This window comes from Callorhinus ursinus, unplaced genomic scaffold (assembly GCF_003265705.2).
Source record: "Callorhinus ursinus isolate GAN/ISIS: 27379988/994484 unplaced genomic scaffold, GSC_fseal_2.0 scaffold118, whole genome shotgun sequence".
Lineage (NCBI taxonomy): Eukaryota > Metazoa > Chordata > Mammalia > Carnivora > Otariidae > Callorhinus > Callorhinus ursinus.
In genome coordinates this window covers 195,061-214,042 of record NW_027397180.1, presented here as the reverse complement: position 1 = coordinate 214,042, position 18,982 = coordinate 195,061, and the positions used below count along the sequence as shown (strand labels likewise).

Sequence of the window (18,982 nt, the reverse complement as noted above, 5' to 3'; positions counted from 1 at the left end):
TGTGTGTGTGTGTGTGTGTGTGTGTGTGTGTGTGTGTGTGTGTGTGTTTTGAGTGCTGAATAATATTCGGTTGTCTGGTTTTAACCACAGTTTATCCATTCAACTACTGAAGGGCTTGCTGGTTGCTTCCAATTTTTGGCAATTATGGATAAAGCTGCTCTAACCACCTATATGCAGGTTTTGTGTGAACAAAGGTTTTCAACTCATTTGGGTAAATATCTAGGATTGTGATTGCTAGGTTGTATGGTAAGAAGTTGTTCGTTTTGTAAGAAACTGGCAAGTGTCTTCCAAAGTGGCTACACCATTCTGCATTCCCACCAGCACTGAGAGACTGTTCCTAATGCTCCTCATCCTCGTCAGCATTTGATGTGTGTTCCAGATTTTGGCCGTTCTAGCAGGTGTGTAGAGGGATCTCATTATTGTGTTAATTTGTATTTCCTTGATGACATGGGATGGGGAACATCTTTTCATGTGCTTATTTGTCACCTGTGTATCTTTTTTGGTGAGGTGCCTGTTAAGGTCTCTGGGCCATTTTTTACTGTTTTTTTTTTTTTAAGATTTATTTATTTATTTATTTGACAGAGAGAGACACAGCGAGAGAGGGCACACAAGCAGGGGGAGTGGGAGAGGGAGAAGCAGGCTTCCTGCTGAGCAGGGAGCCCGATGTGGTACTCGACCCCAGGACCTGGAATCATGACCTGAGCTGAAGGCAGACGCTTAACGACTGAGCCACCCAGGCGCCCCCAGAGACTTTTCTAATAGCCCCCTGGGGGTCCCCACCTCCAGTTGACCACCCAGCACATCCTCTGTGCCCAGTCAGATGGAGGAGTATAAACGCTAACTCAACCCCCTCAGGCCATCACAGCTTTCACTTCAGATGCCCCAGGGTAGAGTCCGGGCTCCCCCAGGAGCTGCTTACCTCCTGAGTAAAAGCCTCACTCACTCACCCATTAAGCGTCTGCCTTCAGTTTGGGTCATGGTCCTGGGATCCTGGGATCAAGCCCCGCATCGGGGCTTGTTTAAAAATTTTTGTTCTGGGGCGCCTGGGTGGCTCAGTAGGTTAAGCGTCTGCCTTTGGCTCAGGTCATGATCCCGGCGTCCTGGATCGAATCTCTTATCAGGCTCCCTGCTCAGCAGAGCGTCTGCTTCTCCCTCTGCCCTTCACCCCACTTGTGCTCTCTCTCTCAAATAAGTAAATAAAATCTTTAAAAAAATATTTTATTTATCACTTAACTGACTGAGCCACCCGGGCGTCCCATAAATGAAATCTTAAAAAAAAAAAGTTTTGTTCTGTTGTTTATTATTTTTGAGTCTTAAGAGTTCTTTCTGGGGCGCCTGGGTGGCTCAGTTGGTTGGGCGACTGCCTTCGGCTCAGGTCATGATCCCGGAGTCCCGGGATCGAGTCCCGCATCGGGCTCCCGGCTCAGCGGGGAGTCTGCTTCTCCCTCTGACCCTCTTCCCTCTCGTGCTGTTTCTCTCTCTCTCTCTCAAATAAATAAATAAAATTAAAAACAAAACAAAACAAAAAAAAGAGTTCTTTCTGTATTTTGGGTAACAGTCTTTTATTAGATGTGTTTTTTGGAAAGTGTTTCCCCCTTGTATTCTCATTCTCTTAATATGGTCTTTCACAGAAGTTTTTTTTTTTTAAAGATTTTATTTATTTATTTGAGAGAGAGAGACTGAGAGACAGAGAGCACGAGAGGGAAGAGGGTCAGAGGGAGAAGCAGACCCCCTGCTGAGCAGGGAGCCCGACGCGGGACTCGATCCCGGGACTCCAGGATCATGACCCAAGTGGAGGGCAGTCGCCCAACCGACTGAGCCACCCAGGCGCCCTCACATAAGTTTTAATATTGTGAAGTCTTTATTAATTATTACTTTCATGGATCGTGCCTTTGGTGTTATGTCTAAAAGGTCATCGTCATACCCAAGGTCATTCAGATTTTCTATGTTATCTTTTAAGGGTTTACATTTAGGTCTGGGATCCATTTTGAGTTAACCTTTGTGAAGGTGTAGGGTCTGTTTCTAGATTCACTTTTTGCACATGGACATCTAGTTGTTTCAGCCATTTGTTGAAGAGATGACTTTTGCTCCATCATTTTGCCTTTGCTCCTTTGTCAAAAATCATTTGATCATATTTAGGTGGGTCTGTTTCTTTTTTTTTTTAAGATTTTATTTATTTATTTTTCAGAGAGAGAGAGAGAGAGAGCACGAGCAGGGAGAGAGGCAGAGGGAGAGGGAGAAGCAGGCTCCCTGCCAAGCAGAAAGCTCAATGCAGGGCTTGATCCCAGAATCCCAGGATCATGACCCAAACTGAAGGCAGACGCTTAACGAACTGAGCCACCCAGGCACCCCTGTGGGTCTGTTTCTGAGTCCATTGATCTATTCATCAACTTTTCATCTGTATCACAGTCTTAATCACTGTATCTCTTCAGTCAGCTTTGAAGCTGGGTAGTATCCTCCAAGTTTGTTCTCCTTCAATATTGTGTTGGCTTTTCTGGGTCTTTTGCCTCTTCATATAAACATTAGAATCAATTTGTTGATAACTACAAAATAACTTGCTGCAATTTTGATTGGGATTGCTTTGACTCTATATATCAAGTTGGGAAGAACAGGCATCATGGTAATACTGAGTCTTCCTATTCATGAACATAGGACATTTCTCCACTTATTTTTGAGTTTGTTCATTAGAGTTTTGCACTTTTCCTCATATAGATCTTGTGTGTATTTTGTTAGAATTATACCTAAGTATTTAATTTTTTTGGTGTTAATGTAAAGGGTATTATGTTTTAAATTTCAAATTCTAATTGTTTCATTGCTGACATATAGGAAAACAAGGGACTTTTGTGTATTAACTTTATATTCTGCAACCTTGCTACAGTTGCTTATTAGTTCCAGGACGGTTTGTTGTTGTTGTTTTGCTGATTCTTTTGGGTTTTTTACATAGGTGATCATCTGCAAACAAAGTCACTTATGCATGCAACCCTTTACTTTCCCATATGTATACCTTTTATTTCCTTTTCTTGTCTTATTGCATTAGCTGGTACAATTGACCCTTGTACAACATGTGTTTGAACTGTGCAGGTCCACTTATTTGTGCACTTTTGTTGGATACAGTACAGTACCATATACCCGCCAGGACCTCCCCTTCCTTGTGCACCTCTCCCCCCATTTTCTCTTCCTTATGATTTTAATAACATTTTCTTTTTCCTAGCTTACCTTAAGAACACAGAATATGATACATATAACATACGAAATATGTGTCAACTGTTTACGTTGTTGGTCAGGCTTCCTGTCACCAGTAGGCTATTAGTAGTTAAGTTTTGGGGGAGTCAAAAATTATATGTGGGTTTTCAACTGTGCAGGGGTTGTTGCCCCCAACCCCTGTGTTGTTCAAGGGTTAACTGTGTTTCCAATATGATGTTGAAAAAGAGTGGTGAAAGGCGTTTATTGCTAATTAGAAAAAAAAAAATTCCTCAGGTGTCACCTCCGACCTTTTACCCAGTGGCACCACTGGTAGGCGTGATAGCCTTCAGGTCTTTTCTGGGATGTCACCTTCTCAGACTGGCTTTGTCTGACCGTCATTTACAGATGCAGGCTCACTCAAACTTACTATTCTCCTTCCTGGCTTAATTCTTTTTCTACAACAGTTGCCATCAGCTAACATACTAGACTTTTTCTTTATTGTGTCTATTGTCTGCTCCTCCTCACTTTTCACCAGAACCTAAGTTCTGTGAGGGTAGATTCTTGTCTCTTTTGTTCACCACTTTTCCCTCAGTGCCTAACATGTAGTGGGTGCTCAAAAAAGTTGTTAAAAGGGATTAATGAATTATGGTATATGTATAGTCCAGATTACATGGGATTTTGCCTGAAATTTTCTTCTGCTTCCTGAGGTAATTATTTTTCTGATGTGTATGCTTCACCTGCCTATTGTTTGCATTTCTTTTCTTTCCCCCTCTCTTTTGGAGACTGCATTCCTAACTCCAGCACTAGTTCTTTTTTTGTTATGAAACATCTGTGAGTAGAGAAAATCCCATGTGAACTACATACTTGGGGAGGAGAGGGCAGCATGAGCTATGGGCACCTGGTAACTACTGAGCAGGTATGTGGCAGGTGAGCAGTGTCCTCTGCCCTGTTAGGCACTGTGCTCCGTGGACCAGCGGGGCTTGTGAAGCCCACACGTTACGGGGGACTTAGTGTCTACAAGCATTTGCTGGCTACTCTGGTCAGCAGTGGCAGGGCTGAGTGACCCTTCCAGCGGGGTCATTTCTAGAATCTTCTCAAGGCCAGATGGTGGTGTTCATCTTGTCCTTCTTCCTTTGGGATCCTTCCTGCTGCCCTGTGTTCATGGTGAGGCATGACCTAAGGGTACAACTGGGGCCAATCTCACGAGGATTGTTTGGGCTGCCGGGTGGATGGACTGCCTACCTACTGAATGTAAGGAAGTACAGAGAATCCTGGCCCCAGAGACATCCAGGCCCTAAGCCCGAAACCTGTTATTGTCACCTTACATGGCAAAAAGGACTTTGCAGATGTGATTACATAAAGAATATTGAGGGGCGCCTGGGTGGCTCAGTCCATTAAGTGTCTGCCTCTGGCTCAGGTCATGATCCCGGGGTCCTGGGATGGAGCCCCGCATCGGGCTCCCTGCTCGGTAGGCAGCCAGCTTCTCCCGCTCCATCGTTTGTGCTCTCTCTCTCTTAAATAAATAAAATCTTAAAAAAAATAATATTGCTTGAGATGGGGAGATTATCCTGGTTCCTGGAGGGGGGCAGTGTAATCATAGGTGTCCTTACAAGAGGGAGGCAAGGAGGGCCAGGGAGAGATGTGATAGATGACAGACACAGGGAGAGAGGGGTATGGAAATGGCAAGCTGCTGGCTTTGAAGGTGGAAGCAGCAGCCCTGAGCCAAGGAATCCAAGCAACCTTTAGAAATGGGGAGAGGATGAAGCAGATTCAATCCTAAAGCCTCCAGGAGCCTGGTCCCTTGGTTTTAGGACTTGTGACCCCCAGAACTGTAAGATGATACATTCTACTATGTCTCTGGAGATCTGTTATGGCAGCCACAGAGATCCCATACAGGCAGAGCACCAGCCTCCCTCCCAGGATTGGGACCCATCTTCAGACAGCTGCCACCCCCAGGGAGGACCTGGACTTCGACAGCATCGTCCAGTCTCTGGTCAGTACTCTCCCAGCATGCCCCCGACCCCGAACTTCCATGTACACGAACAGAAGTCAGATAAGCACCCCGCCTCCCCATTATGGCATAAACCAGCTTGAGCTGGGTTTTCTGCTTCTGGCAACTCAGCGGAGTCCTGCCCCCAACGTGGTTAGAGGACACTGCCCACCTGGGGTGCCGAGTTCACCTCCACCTCCTGGGAAGATGGGGTAGGACTAGCGTCCAAGTTCTGTTTTCAGAAGGGAGGGCAGTGAGATGGCTGACTGTTCTTTTCTCAAAGGTGCGAAGGCCCTGCCCCGTGTCTGTTACGGGTGGCCGCGTGACTCCACAGGCACAGAGTGGCAGGAAGAAGACGGGAGCCCTTTCCCCTGGAGGTCCCACCTCTTAAGCTCAAGGGGAAGCGGTGAGTGGTCCTGAGTGTGGACGGGGGCGGGGGTCAGTGTGGCTGCCGCAGCTGTGAGTCAGGAAGGGCCGAAGGGGCAGAGACAGTGCCCAGGGCTCTCTGGCAGTCGAGAATCATCTCTGCCCTCCCAAGAGAACCAGGCAGGGGACAAATCAGAACTAAAAAAAATATTTCATTTCATTCTGAATAAAAAACGGAACAGACAGAACTCTCGGAAATCCTGAAAACAATGTCATCGCTACGGCAAAATTTCACAGAAATCATCGCACAGAGTGTGGAGACTTAGCGCGGGCCCCAAGCAGCTGTGGGGGCTGCCTCTCTGGGGAGGGGCATGAAGGGGGAGGTGGCCCCTGGGGGCCAGGCACAGGTGGTGGCTGCACCCCTGGGAGGAGCCCTGCCAGGTCCCCAGGGACAAAGCTCAGGGCCCGGCCTCCAGCTACCACCACAGGACTGTAGCCAGGGGCTGGGAGGGCTTGCCTTGTCATCAGGGCCCCTCTGTGCGGGAGGCTTTCCGGCTGCGTGTGCCCCACATCCCCCGCTTGGAGTGGTAGTGATGGTAGAAATTCCTCAGTCGGAGCCGCTCTACCTCCAGCCCTGCCTGCAGGACCCTGGGTAGAAAGGGGGTGTCAGGACCCTGGGGAGGGGTGGCAGAGGGAGGCAGAGCTGCCTGCAGGGCTGGGGGTGGGGGTGGGGTGAGGACCTGGTGGTAGGGGTATAATTGTGGCTGCCCTAAGTCTTCTGGAATAGGGGGGTGGGCAGGACCCTGGCCCAGGGGCTGGGGGGGGGGTCAGGGATTCCACTACTGTAGGGCTCTGGTGGGAGATGGGGACTCGGGGCCACCACTGGGCCTAGAGGGTCTGGGGACAGAGTCTATTCAAAGGCTGTCCCTGAGTCTGCAGGATCCTAGAGGTAAGAAGGGGTTTTGGGGATTAGGGTGGGGATTAGGGTGGGGATTAGGGTCAAAGGGTTTCTTCCTAGGCCCACAGATCCTGGGAGATGAAGCAGAAGGACAGAGTCCCTGCAGCACATGAGGACCCCTCGGGCTGCCCCCTCCCCATTCAGAGGAAGCTATGGAAGTGTCCTTAGTCTCCCTGAGGGGTGGGGAGGTGGTCACCTGTCCAGGAGTTCCCAGTCCTCGCCCCCCCACTGGTCACGGAACTCCTCAGTATTCATTCCTCCGACGCGGTCAAAGTCTGACTTGTAGATCCCGAAGAGGCCAAAGCCATTCACCTCCCAGTAACCTGGGCAGGGAGGTGCCCTTCAGACACCAGGTCCTGCAAGCCTTCCTCCCCAACCTCAGGAGTGGGTCTGGTACAGGGTCCCATCATCAGAGGGGCTCTCAGGGGGTCACTCTTCTGTGGGGGGTCATAATCTGGAGCCCTGCACATGACTGGGGTGCTGGAGGAGGTCCCTAAGGGTCAGGCATGACCCTGGAGGTTCTGGGGGGAGGACCTGGGGTTCTGGGCAATATGAGGGGCATTGATGGGTCCCCAGGCCTACCTCAGGAGTTGGGAGAGGCCCGCAGGGGCCTAGATTTTACCCTGGCATTGGTGGGACTCCTAGCGTTTACTGGGGTGGGGGCATCCTGGGCATTACCATGAGGGTCCCCTGGCGAGCTCCCGCAGCCCAGGCGCATGACCACAGGCGCAAAGGCCAGCTTGCCCTCCACACAGTGTTTGCGGATGCCGTCCAGGATGTTGGGGGGGAAATGGATGTGCAGATCGCAGAGGAAAACGATGCTGCTGGCATCCTGGAGGTCAAGGTCACGGGGAAGTCTGAGCCCCACCCATTCCTCCCCAAGCTTAGCTCCTCCCTTGGCTCCCCCCATTTCGCTCTCCCTACCGCCCATCCCTCCCACGCACCTCCACCGCGTCCACTCCAGCTTGCAGGCCCGCGGAGCGCTCAAAGTTTCCAGTTCGCCTCAGGTACTGGTACCTGGGGGTTGAGGGAGAGCAGGGGGTGGGAAGTCACAGGCACGGGTCCCTGGGGGCAGGGGTAGGAAAACCCACCTCCCCGAGGAGGCAAGATGCGCTCGGTCCTCCCCAGTGGGGGTGGAGGGCACTATTACCGGGGCAGCCGAGCCGCACGCAAGGCCCGTTCCACATCCATATCCTCGCTCTCAAAGTCCACCAGGATGACGCTGAAGTGTGAGTCCCCTGTGCGGGTGTGCAGCGCGGCCATGTCCGCCAGGAACTGTGCCACCCAGCGCGCCTGGTTCTTCACTGGTGGAGGATGGTGCCACTGAGTCCATCCCAAGGTGACCTAACCCCGTCCACAGCCAGTGGTTCTCCCTCACCTCGCTGCGAGGTCTCCTGGAACCCCCCCCCCCCCCCATCCCAGGTGCCTGGGCCCATGGCACTCCCGCGCACCTGGCACGATGAAGTGCACCATCACATCCTGGCGCCAGGCCAGACGCAGTGGCCTGCACAGCTCCGGGTGGCCGTCTGGGCGCGTGGAGGCCGCGGGAGCAGGCTCAGGACTCTCTCCGTCCCTGTCGCCATCTCCCGCGTGGGCTCCCGGCAGTCTCAGGAAGACGTACTCTGACAGGCGCAGGCGGCCGCCTCCACGCTCCTGCAGCTCCAGCTCCAGGAGGAAGCGGCTTCCGCGCGCGGAGTCTCGGCGCTTCTCCACGTTCACGATGCGCAGAAGCGCGTAGCGCCTGGGAAGCGCGGCTGGGTCAGCACCCTTGGGCTTCGACCTTACGTTCCTCCCTCTTCTCCGCCCCCAACCCCAGAAACCAGGTGGCCACTCAGCTGATGGGCTGGGGTAGCTGCTGTGAATCCTCTGCCCTCCCAGGCTGCTACAGCCCCCTCACCCCTCATGCCCTGCTGGGGCATTCAGAGAAGACAGGCCCACATTGTGTGCCTCCCCCTCCCCAGGGTAGTGCACACTTGTAGGTGTCCCCAAGCCCAGGCCAGTCCTTTCCTCCTCTGTGGTCTTCCTGCCACCACTCACATCCACAGTGATCTTTACGACATGCTCAGAAAACTTCAGGGCCACCCACTGTCCACAGAATGGGGTTTGGATGTCTTAAAGTGGCATTCTAGGACCATAAGCAGATTCTAACTTGCCTTCAATGTCCCCTCATGCTGAGTAAGCTGACTTCCTCTTCCTACAGGGTTTTTGTTCTGGGGTATCCAATCTGGCATGCTTGCCCCAATCGTGCCCTGCAGGGGGTGCCACTGGGCCTACCCTGAGCCTCTTCTGTCCCTTCCCCCCTTCCGGCCCTGCTGAGCATTTTTCATCCTCCACTCTGCCTTCAAGCAGAGCCTTCCCATCCTGGGAAAACAGGATCCTGCCCGTGCTAAGATTGCTTCTTCCTTCTGCTGCATGTCTTCCCTTTGCAGGCAGCACCCCTCACCATGGGAGTCTACCTGAGTGACCTCCAAGGGGTACATACTCCTCCTGTCAACCCCTGCCATCCCCACTACGCTCTGCCCCAAATGCTCTGGGTCTACCTACACTCTCAGTCCTTGGGGCCATTCATAGGCTCTCTTAGAGCCAAGGGCAGGCTCACACTCAGCCACCTAGAATCAAATCCCTGCCCCTCACGTGCCATCCCATCACTGCCCTGGACCTAGCCTGTCAGTCATGGCCCCTATGAGCTTCCCACCCTGTCTATTCCTCTGCAAGGCAGCGACAGGTCTGTCTTCAACCCAAACAGGTCAAACCCCTGTCTTGCTCAAAACCTTGTATCAAAAGTAAGAAAAATGAGCGCTGAGCAGGTTGTTCAAGGCCCACAATTACCCCTTCTCTAGTCTCTACACACCAGGCCCCTGGCCCCTTGTCCCAGTGCCTTTGCATACCATTGCTGTCTGTGTAGATTCTGCTCCTCCTTCAAGGCTCACACAACTCAGAACTCACCAGTGCCACCAGCGGGACCAAGTTGAGGCCTCCCACTCACCACACCACTACCTACGCGGGGATGGAGACAGGCCTAGATTCCTGGGGCTTGGGGGAGACCAGAGACAGCCATGGGGCAGGAGCCCTGTGCCCTCCCCTGGAGTCAGAGGAAGACCCTCTTGGAAGACCCAGTAGCATTGTGCCAGGAGAAAAGGAGGGGTCCAGAGACTCTCAGGTTGACTTTTGGATGTGTCTCTATTTGGTGGAGAGTCCTGGCTGGCTCAGATTCATTCTTGGGTTCAGGCCTAGGGTGACAGGGTGGGGTCTGGAGGTGCACAGGGGAGCCAGCCCTCCGTGTGTGTGTGTGTGTGTGTGTGGGGTGAGGCTTCTAACACTGGACAGGAAACCTAGACAATAAGAAGCTCCAGAAGGCACAGAAGAGACAGGCAGAGAAGACTCTTCCCTAGTGGGTGTATTTGCACTCCCAGGTCAGTACCCTGAGCACAGAGGCTAGGGCTTCCCCTTCCATGTGCACTTCTCCTCCCATTCCCGCTAGGGCCTCCCCTTCCCATGTGCGCCCCTCCCCCCATACCCTTTAGGGCCCCTCCTTCCATGCATGCCCCTCCCCCCATACCCCCTAGGGCCTCCCCTTCCCATGTGCGCCTCTCCCCCCATTCCCCGTAGGGCCTCCCCTTCCATACGCGCCCCTCCCCCCATACCCGCTAGGACCTCCCCTTCCATGTGCGCCCCTCCCCCCATACCCGTTAGGGCCTCCCCTTCCATGTGCGCCCCTCCCCCATACCCGGCGTGGCGGGCGTTGAGCCGTTCCATGTATTGAGCCACCACGTCCACCGCCTCAGCCTCAGGCAGCTGCAGGTTCCCGGACACGTTGCAGCGCAGGTCGTTCCAGTCGGAGCGCAACAGCTCGAAGTCCATTGCGCCCACACTGAACGTGCGCTGCCAGTCAATGGCGTCCTCGCGCCAGCGGCCACGGGGGGGCCCCGCCGCCTCCTCCTCGCTGTCCTCCTCGCCCTGGGCCCCATCCTCATCTGCTTCCTCCTCCTCCTCGACCTCGTCCTGCCCAGGCAGCTGTGGCCTGGACACCTGGGACAAGCTCAGGAAGGAGGTCACAGGCTGTGCTTCTGACGACAAGTTCAAGACCGCGGTGGGTGCCGTGCGTCCCAGCATGTGCGGCTGGCCCTCCTGGCTCTCCCGGGTGGCTTGCGCCCGGGCAGAGGGCCTCAGCTCTGTGGCCAGGGAGCCACCGGTCCTGCGGCCTCGAGACCGGGGCGGGCGTGGGGGTGCCCGCAGCTGCACCCGGGGAAGAGGTCTGGGACGGAGGAAGACTCCAGGGAAGGGCGGCCAGGGCGGGCCGCGTGGGCTGAGAGGTGCCAGGTCCTGCGGGGGTGCCCGTAGTCCCGGCCGCACCCGTGTCACATACACCTTTGGGGGCGGCTGCTCAGCGGCGGCTCGGGGGCGCAGGGCGCGGCCCAAGAAGAGGGGCAGGGGGCGCGCAGCCCGGGCAGCCCAGCTCAGCGCCCGGGAGCGCCTGGGGGTTGGCAGGTCCCGGGTGCTGGGAGGCGCTGGCGGGGTAGGCATGGTTCCCGGTGGTGTGGTGGGGGCCACGGGGGAAGGGAATCGGCGGCCGCTCTGCAGGGGGGACGCCTCCGTAGGCTCCAGACTGTCTAGCAGCTCCCCCTCGTCCTCATCGTCCAGGAAGTCTGTGGGAAGAAGCATGGTTAAGCCTGCCACGCCCAGGTGGGCACAAGCTGGGGGGACTGGGGGGCACTCACCATCCGGGTTGAGAAAGAGGAAGGCTCGGCGCTGCACCTCTTCCTCTTCATCTTCCTCCCCCTCCTCTCTGTCCATCTTCATGTACTTATAGAACCCAAACCTGGGTTGGGGTGGGGCATCAGAGAGGATACCTCGCCCCGCCCCAAGAGGCCCCGCCCTCATTCCTTGCTGGTGCCCCCCCCCCCCACCTTTCCAAGTATAGCGGCGACTCCCGGTAGAAGCACTTGTTTTCCGTCTCCATGTGAGTAAGGCGCGTGTGATCATTGGGGTAGACGAAGGACAGGTACACCTGCGGGTGGGGCAGAGGGCTCAGGGGACCCTGGGAGGGAGGTCCAGGTCTCAGGAAGGTCTTGGTGAGGGGCACTTACAAACTGCAGTCCCTGGTATCTCGCAATGGGAAAGTCCTTGACAACATAGGTGGGGGCGTAGGTGCAGGGCTCCAGCACATTCTCCAGACTTGAAGGCTCCACCCGAGGAGCTGTTGGAGGAGTGGTCACAGAATGGCAGGCTGGGCGTCCCCGCCCCACCCCCCTGCAGGGTCCCCTCTCACTGAGGAAGAAGGTGTCTCGGGGGTCTGGGCGCAGCATGTCAGCTCTGGGCTCCTCCTGCGGCAGGTGCCCCCCAACATGGCTAGCTGGAGACTGGGGGACGTGGGCCACATGGTCCATCTTCAGGGATGACTCATCTGGAGGCAGAGGGATGTGTGGGGTCCCCAGGATTACCCAGAGACCAGTCCTCACCCCTCCCCACCCACATCCAGCACCCATCCCAGAAACCACGCATCAGGAGCCCACCCCACTTCCCAGAGAGGTACTGGGCTCCACACCTGTGTACAGGGAGATGTGAGCAGAGCCTATGACCTCAAACTTCAGGCCCGGCAAGAAGGCTCGCCACTGGGGGAGAGAGAGAGTGGTCAGGATCAAAGGGTGGGGGTGAGAATGGGAACAGAGCATGAAAGGAATGGGTCTTCTCTGATGTGGGCATGGGGAACTAGTGGGGGTAGCCCCTTCAAGGGTGCAGGAAACTTGGAGGGTGGATGGGAGAGGGGTTCTTGGTGGCAGGTAAGGACCCCCCCATGCTCCCTCCAGGCCTTTCCTGACACCCTAAGCATTCTCTTGCCTGCGGGTTATGGCTTTCCTGTGGCCTGCTTCCCCATTCTACAGCCAGTGCTCTCCTGGAGGTCACAGCTGACCTCCCAAGGGCTGGCACACCTCACCCCCCTAGCTCTCCCCCCCCTGTGTCCCCACTCCTGTGGCTGCTCGCCCTCAGTCTCCTCTGCAGGCTCTGCCCCTCCCTCCCTCCTCTCAAGCTGGGGTTTCCAGGAGCTGCTCTAGGCCCTCTTCCCTCCCTACCTCATTCTGGGTCCTCTCGGCACCCTGTTGTCTTCCACAAGATCACCCTAAACCTGCGTCTCCAGCCTGGACTCCCTGCCAGCTGAGCTGGGTTGATGCCTGTCACATACACCAGGCACATGCGACATCCCACAGAACTGGGGCTGAGAACCCCCATCCCAATCTAGTCATCACCGCACACACAGCCAGGCTCAGGCCCTCTGTCTTGTGCAAGCCTGCTTCCCCCAGCACCTGCCACTTCTTCCTTTCCCACCTTCCTGGTTCAGGGACCACACATAAAAGACCCCTCCCCCTGGGCTCTCTGCATCAGTGGCGAAAGGGTTTTTCCTGAAATGTACACCCAACTGCTTCATTCTCAGGACAAAGCCAGAGCTGTCCAGGGTTGGCACTGCAGGCCCTACCTGGCCACCGGACCCCTTGGAGTTCTGGAAGAACACTCGGTGTTCCTATTCCTCTGCTGTTGTTGAGATTTGGAATTTGTCTGATGCACCCCACCCCAGATTCTCTCCTCTTTGGGTCTCCCTATGAGTGTCTCATCTCTCAAGACTCTACTCAAGTGACACTTCCTCCATGAAGCCTCTCTGAGCAGGCAGAGTTGACCTTGGGCCCTGTCCCTGAGGGTCTGCTTTGCCAGCTAGATGGGAACTGCCGGGGTGGGAGGCAGGGTCCACACCGTTGCCCTGAAGGGAGTGTTGGGAGCAGAGAGGGCAGGGGAGGGGAGGTGGGTTCTCTGGAAACCCACGGATGGCAGGCCACACTCACACCCACTTCCACGTGGTCTGAGCCTCGGTCGTCCTGCTTGTGCAGCAGCTCAAAGTAGTACCTCCGGGAGGCCATTAGCCTGGGGACATAAGGAATCAGGGGGACATGGCCCTGCCATGCCCCCAGGAGCTCCAAACAGAGAGTGCAGAGAAGACGGGGTGCCCAGGGATGGTCGCCCAGGGTGGTCTGGCCAGGATGGCACAAGTGCAGTGGTTTCGTGTGTGCAAATGTGTGTGCACACTCATGCACACACACTCCCAGCCACTCACCGCTTGGGCTTGGACACCTGGGAGCTGAACTTGGTGAATTCTCCAGGAGCTGTCCACTCTGAGCCAGTCTGGGAAGCGATACAGAAGGGGTGGAGGGGGTTCACCCTCTCCTTGGGGGCACCAGCCTCATCCAGTCCCCGTCCCTTAGAAGCTGGAGGAGGCAGGTGGCGGAGGTGGCAGGAGGCCCAGTGAAGACAGATGGGGTTGTGGGTGGAGGGGCTGGGGCAGGAAGGCTGTGGGGTTGAGGGTACCTTGCCCACAAAGGCCACCAGCTGGGCACTCGCCGGGCTCTCGTTTGGGCTCAGCCAGAACTCAGAGTTGTCATCTGAAGCCACAGAGAACTGGACGTCTCCTAGGCCACAGGACAGGGACTCAGGGGGGTGTGGGGCCCCTTTTGATCTCCCCTCCCTGGCACATCCCCGCCCTCACACCATCTCTTGCCGGGTGGATGAAGCCGAAAATCCGTAGGCCATAGTTCTTCCACTTGGGGGACACAGCCAACTTCTTCACGGTGGTGCGAGTCTGGGGGGGCAGTGATGTCAAAGCCCACTGTGTACCCCTCCCCACCCTGTAGGGCCTGCCCCCCCCCAGCACTCACATGAGGGAACAGTGGGAAGTGCAGGTTCCTCCTCAGATGGCCCACGGCGCCTCCGCACCAGTCCTCAAACACGTGCAGGTTCACCTGCCCCTTGTACTGGGGGGGCGGGAGAGGGGCCTTACCTTCTGCAAAGCCCTACCTCCAGCACTCCCCTGAAGCCCATCACAGCCGCAAGCCAAGCAGAGCTCACCTCTTCCCACCATGGGGGCACCTGATGAGTGAGGTTCAGAGGGGGTGGCTTTCCAGCCCCCACAGGAAACTGCATGTTTGGGTCCCGGCCTTCAGGCTACAGGAGCGAAAAGGCACCGGGGTCAAAGCTGAGAAATGGGAGGGCAGGGAGGGTTCACACAACCACACACAGCGGGACACAAACTTCACAAGGGCTCCCCTGCACACATCCAGCCACAAAATCCCAAATCCATCGTACCCCAACCACACACATCCACATGCCCCTCATCACAGCTGCCCAGGCAGACAATGAGCCACGCTACACGTGCACCACCTAGCCCCCCCAGACACGGAACTCCAGGCCAGGCGATGCTGAGGCATGCACACCAACAGGCCGCACCTGGGTCCTCTGCCCACACAGCCCCACGGGCTCCCGAGGCCACTGGCATGCGAGTGTGTGTGCTGCACACACACATCCTTTCCCACAGGCCTGCTCACCACCTGCTCTTCCTCATGGCTCTCGCTGGAGTCCTCCGCCCTCTGTGTGGATAGTGCAGTCCGGACACCCCTGCCCTCCGTCACACCGCTCAGCTTCTCACCGTCTGTGGGTGGCATGTGGGGCATGACTGGGGCCCTGCTGCTGGGGGTCAGCTGGGGTCAGCGGGGTCTCCCGCGGAACCCGCTCCTTTCAGTCTGCTCCCTCGTACCTGACAGCCCACCTACAGCTGTGCAGCTGCTCTCTGCTGGGCCCTTGTCCTACATCCCTCCCCTAGGGGGTGGGCAGCCCCTTCTCAAGGCCTCGGCCTGGCTTTTCCGAGCTCCCGACCACTGCCAGGGAGCAGAGTTGTGTGCGACATGTACACACTCATCTGGCAGTCCTGGCCAGTGGCTCCGCTGTCAGGAAGGCCCCCAGGAAGTGCCCTCAGCACTTTTCCCCCATACTGAGTGTTTTGTGTCTCCCTCCCTTATCAAACTGTGCTAAGGGTTAGTGCTGGAACTTGTTATTGGGAAAGCTGGTGCTTTTGTCTTAAGGCTAAGCCAGGCCCAGCTCATGGCCACGTGCCACCTCCTGCCCTTGGGGCAGGGGTTCAGGACCAAAGGAGCCCTGGCACCAGCCTGGATGGAAGAGGGGATAGACATGCTGGCCTGGCTGCGGGAGGACCTGCAGCAAACATGGCTCTGGAGAGAGCTGTACCCCTGAGGAAGGCTTCCTAGGTCTGTGGACATCTCTAGAGCTTAGCGCCCCACCCCCCAGGGACACATCCCCTAGCCTGGGGCATTGCCATGCCCCTAACTCCCTCAGATTCCCAGACTTCTTACCCAAGCTGTGGGCCTGAACATCCCACCCTGTACCCTGGGGCAGGGTGGGGAGTGCCACACCCTGGGACCTGAGGCTCTGGGAGGCTTTATTGTATCCCACCTCTGCCCCTGCTGGTGCTCCCACCTAGGGATCCCCAATCCAGGAGCCCCGCCTCTGCTGCAGGGCAAGCCTGGGTTTTGACATCCATGCCCATCCTTCAATCCAGACTCCAGGAGCTAGATTCCTGTGTGGACATAATTGGCCTGAGCCCCTTCTCCAGGACAGGGGAGCTGTCCTTGGTCTCCTGCCTCTGGGACTCCTGTGGCACCTGCCCACCTGGTCCTTCTTCTGGGTTCCTCCCTCACTGCCCTCTGTCCAGCTGGCAGATGAGCCCCTAAGAGGTTCCTGGCCAAATCCCCACAGCCTGGCCCTGATACTCCCTGCCCACCAAGCTAAGTCCATGGGTACTAGGGGACTTCTGTGGTGGGGTTGCAGCCCAGGCTGCCACCACTGTCTTGCAGGGGCTGAGCCCCAGCACAGTGAGGTCTGCAGAGGCCTCCTGCCACACAGGTATCCTGCAGGGTACCAGGAAAGTAGCCCCCCTGCCCCACTCCAATGCTGCCTCCCCAGCTGTAAGTGAGGATAGCACTGACCCAACACTCTAAAAGGCCTCGGGCATGTCTAGCTGCTCAGCTGCTCACAAGCCTTACCTGGGGGGGGGGGGCAGGTGGCTGGACAGAAGGTGGGGCTGCAGCCTAGAGCCAAGACCTGTGGGCTGGAGCTGTTCTGGAAGGTGCCACAGGAGAGTCTGACCTCCCAGGACCCTGAACAGCTCCTGCTCACCCAGGAGTAGTGAGGGCAGTCTGGCCAGTCACCCAGCTTCTCTGCTGGTGTTAGCTGAGAGCAGAGAGGGACTCAGAAATGGAGTTCCCACACCTCACCCCCTCCCAGTTGCTGAGCTAGACTCCCCAGCTACTCAGGAAGTCGAGCTGGGGAGGACTGTGGTTGCTTGGAAAGCCACAGAGGTGACTGGGGAAGGGGGTCGGTTTTGTCCTGTGTCACTGGGTCACGCACTGGGTCCTGCCTTGTTTGCTGATAGCTGGGGAGGAGGGCTTCTTTTAGGGACTGAGCAGCGTTGGGGGCCTCTCAAGAGTGTGGTGGCTGTGAGGTGTGTAGACTCTGGGGGGTTGGGACAAGCTCCAGACCCCTGGCCTGGGAGACCTGTGGAGCCAGGTGTCCAGGCACACAGAGGGGAAGCAGAGGGCTTTGGCAACTGGTAGACAGGATTGGGACTGACCAGGGAGGTTCGGACCCTTTGGTGGAGTGGCCCTGGGTGTTGTGAGCCAAAGTCATCGTTCCAAGTCTTTAGGAAGCAAGATTCTCTCTCTACACCTCCCGTCCTAAGGACACCCAGCACCCTGCTTCCTTAAGAAGGGTCAGGGGCAGTCTGGCTGGGATCTTCCCAGCCCTGGGCAGGGGCTTCTGCTCCCGCCTTAACTAGGATGTGTGGGGGTGGGTGGGTGGGGGGGTTACTTCTGTCCTGAAGTGTTGCCCTCTCTCCCACCCCCACACCCCTTCCGCAGGTTCCAGGCTTTCTGCTTCTCCTCTTCCCACCAGGTCCTCATAGTTTTGTTCCTCCTGCCAGGAGTGCTCTTCCTCCAGATATGTTTCAGCAGCCACCACCTTCAAGAGGGCGTCCAGATCCCCTTAGCTAAAGGGGCACAACCCCTCCCCTAGCTCTTTCTCACAACACTCAGCAGGACCTGATTTGCTCTGTGGGTTCACGGTCCTCACTGGAGTGTGACTTGGAGGGACCTGGGAAAGTTCACTCCAGGCAGTTCAGGGGTCCCCATCATCTCCCAACACAAAAGCATCTCAGTCTTGTTACAGGTTTACCTAGGGCACCCCCTCCAGGAAGCGTTCCAACAGCACCAGTCAGCTCCTTCCAAACCCTTCCCCCACCCCCCGTCGGGAGGCTGGATCTGTCTCTCCCCTTTCCCCAGCAGATGGGTAAACTGAGGCTCTGCTAAGGAGGCAAGTGGTGGAGGTGCAAGGCCTTCTTGAAAATCCCAGCATGCAAGGCCTGGGGGCGATGTCTCAAGAGCCCACCGTAAACCCCGTCACTACTGGCTCCAGGTCAGATCCCGGAGTCCGCCCAGGTTTGGGGACGCTCCCCAGGAGGGTCGCGCACGTCACTGCTGACGTCATTGGGCTCCGGGCCGGGCCGAACCGCGCCCCCTGCCCCAATATCGCCGAGCCAGGTAAGGTGGCTAGGGTCTCCGGGCGCGTCTGGCCCACGCCGAGCCCCGGGCGCGGTAAGAAGGCCCGGACCCCGCGCTGCTCGTGGCCCTCACCGCCCCCCGCCCCCAGGGCGCGCGCCCCCTCCAGTACCTCGCCCGTAGCCCAGCCGCTGGCGCAGCGCGCGGCCCTGGCGCACCAGGCTCAGGTGCACGTACGTGAGCCATGCGGCGCAGGTAAGCAGCACCAGCAAGAGCAGCAGCTTGATCTGTTTGCGGATCTTCTTCACCGGGAACCACGGCATCGCGGCCGGCCCCGCCCCGCCTCGGGCCGTGCTCAGCGGTACCGCTGCGGCCCCCGGTTCCCGAGCGCCCCGCGCCGCATCTCCCGGTCCCGCATGGCCCTTTGTCCGCCGTCCGCGGCCACAGGGTGCGGCCGCGACCCAGGCTGCCCTCGGCCGCGGGCCCGGGGTGGGCGGCGGAGCGGCTCCCCGCGGTGGCCCCCGCCCGGCCCCGCCCGGCCGCTCCGGCTCCACGCTCCTGGGGGCCGCGGCGGGACCGAGCAGCATCCACGCTGCGGTGCTACCCACCGTGAAACGGGTCCGGCAGCCGCGCGGCGCGAGCCAACCGGGGCCCGGCCAGCCCGCAGGGAGCCAATCCGCGGCGCGGGAGGCGGGGCCGGCGAGTTAGGGTGTGCCCACTGCTCGTCTCCACGCAACGCGCGCGCATCCACCTGGGCGCGCCGGCCCGCGCCGCTAGCGGGCGCCGGGACCTGAAGGTGCGGAGGCCTAGGGGCCGGGGCCCAGGGGTTCACGGAGGTTGGGGAGTTGTGGGGACAGTGGAATGAGCGTATGGGGGTGCGAAGGACGCGGGGACACGGGACAGAGGTCAGGGGGTGCCCAAGGGACAGTGTGGGGCGAAGGACACGGAAGGCAGGAACGCGGGGGTGGCGGCGGGGCAGAGGGTGGGTGGGTGGGTGGGGGAACGGGCCTAAAGACGGGCGATGCAGAGGACGGGGGCTGTGGGCCTGGGACACTGGGGTGGCGATCAGGGTGTGTAGGGATGGAGGCGATGCAGAGG

At 57.6% G+C, this 18,982-nt stretch overlaps 1 protein-coding gene and 1 long non-coding RNA gene across 8 annotated transcripts in view; one reads left to right on the top strand and one right to left on the bottom strand.

Annotated features, from left to right (window-relative positions):
- Nucleotides 1-5,759: 5,759 nt before the first annotated feature.
- Nucleotides 5,760-18,402, bottom strand: B4GALNT4 (beta-1,4-N-acetyl-galactosaminyltransferase 4). Of its 5 annotated transcripts, none has more exons than XM_025862076.2 (20): nucleotides 18,057-18,402; nucleotides 14,864-14,967; nucleotides 14,388-14,483; nucleotides 14,198-14,293; nucleotides 14,031-14,121; nucleotides 13,851-13,951; nucleotides 13,600-13,667; nucleotides 13,331-13,409; nucleotides 12,043-12,109; nucleotides 11,767-11,901; nucleotides 11,585-11,694; nucleotides 11,405-11,505; nucleotides 11,216-11,316; nucleotides 10,225-11,143; nucleotides 7,949-8,238; nucleotides 7,648-7,801; nucleotides 7,442-7,514; nucleotides 7,176-7,329; nucleotides 6,694-6,820; nucleotides 5,760-6,187 (listed from the first exon to the last, which is right to left on the bottom strand). In XM_025862076.2, the coding sequence occupies exons 1-20, from the start codon at nucleotides 18,205-18,207 to the stop codon at nucleotides 6,064-6,066; spliced, it is 3,141 nt and encodes a 1,046-aa protein (XP_025717861.1). In that variant the 5' UTR covers nucleotides 18,208-18,402; the 3' UTR covers nucleotides 5,760-6,063. The 5 variants fall into 5 exon arrangements, 4 of the variants coding, with proteins under 4 accessions (XP_025717861.1, XP_073745876.1, XP_025717862.1 ...); XM_073889775.1 differs by having other exon boundaries at nucleotides 13,851-13,948; XM_025862077.2 differs by having other exon boundaries at nucleotides 14,867-14,967.
- A 226-nt stretch (nucleotides 18,403-18,628) lies between these two features.
- LOC141371888 (uncharacterized) overlaps nucleotides 18,629-18,982 on the top strand; it is a 14,278-nt gene continuing 13,924 nt past the window's right edge. For all 3 annotated transcript variants that reach the window (XR_012377179.1, XR_012377182.1, XR_012377180.1), the window contains exon 1: nucleotides 18,629-18,680. This is a non-coding gene — a long non-coding RNA (uncharacterized lncRNA). The remainder of the gene's footprint in view (nucleotides 18,681-18,982) is intronic.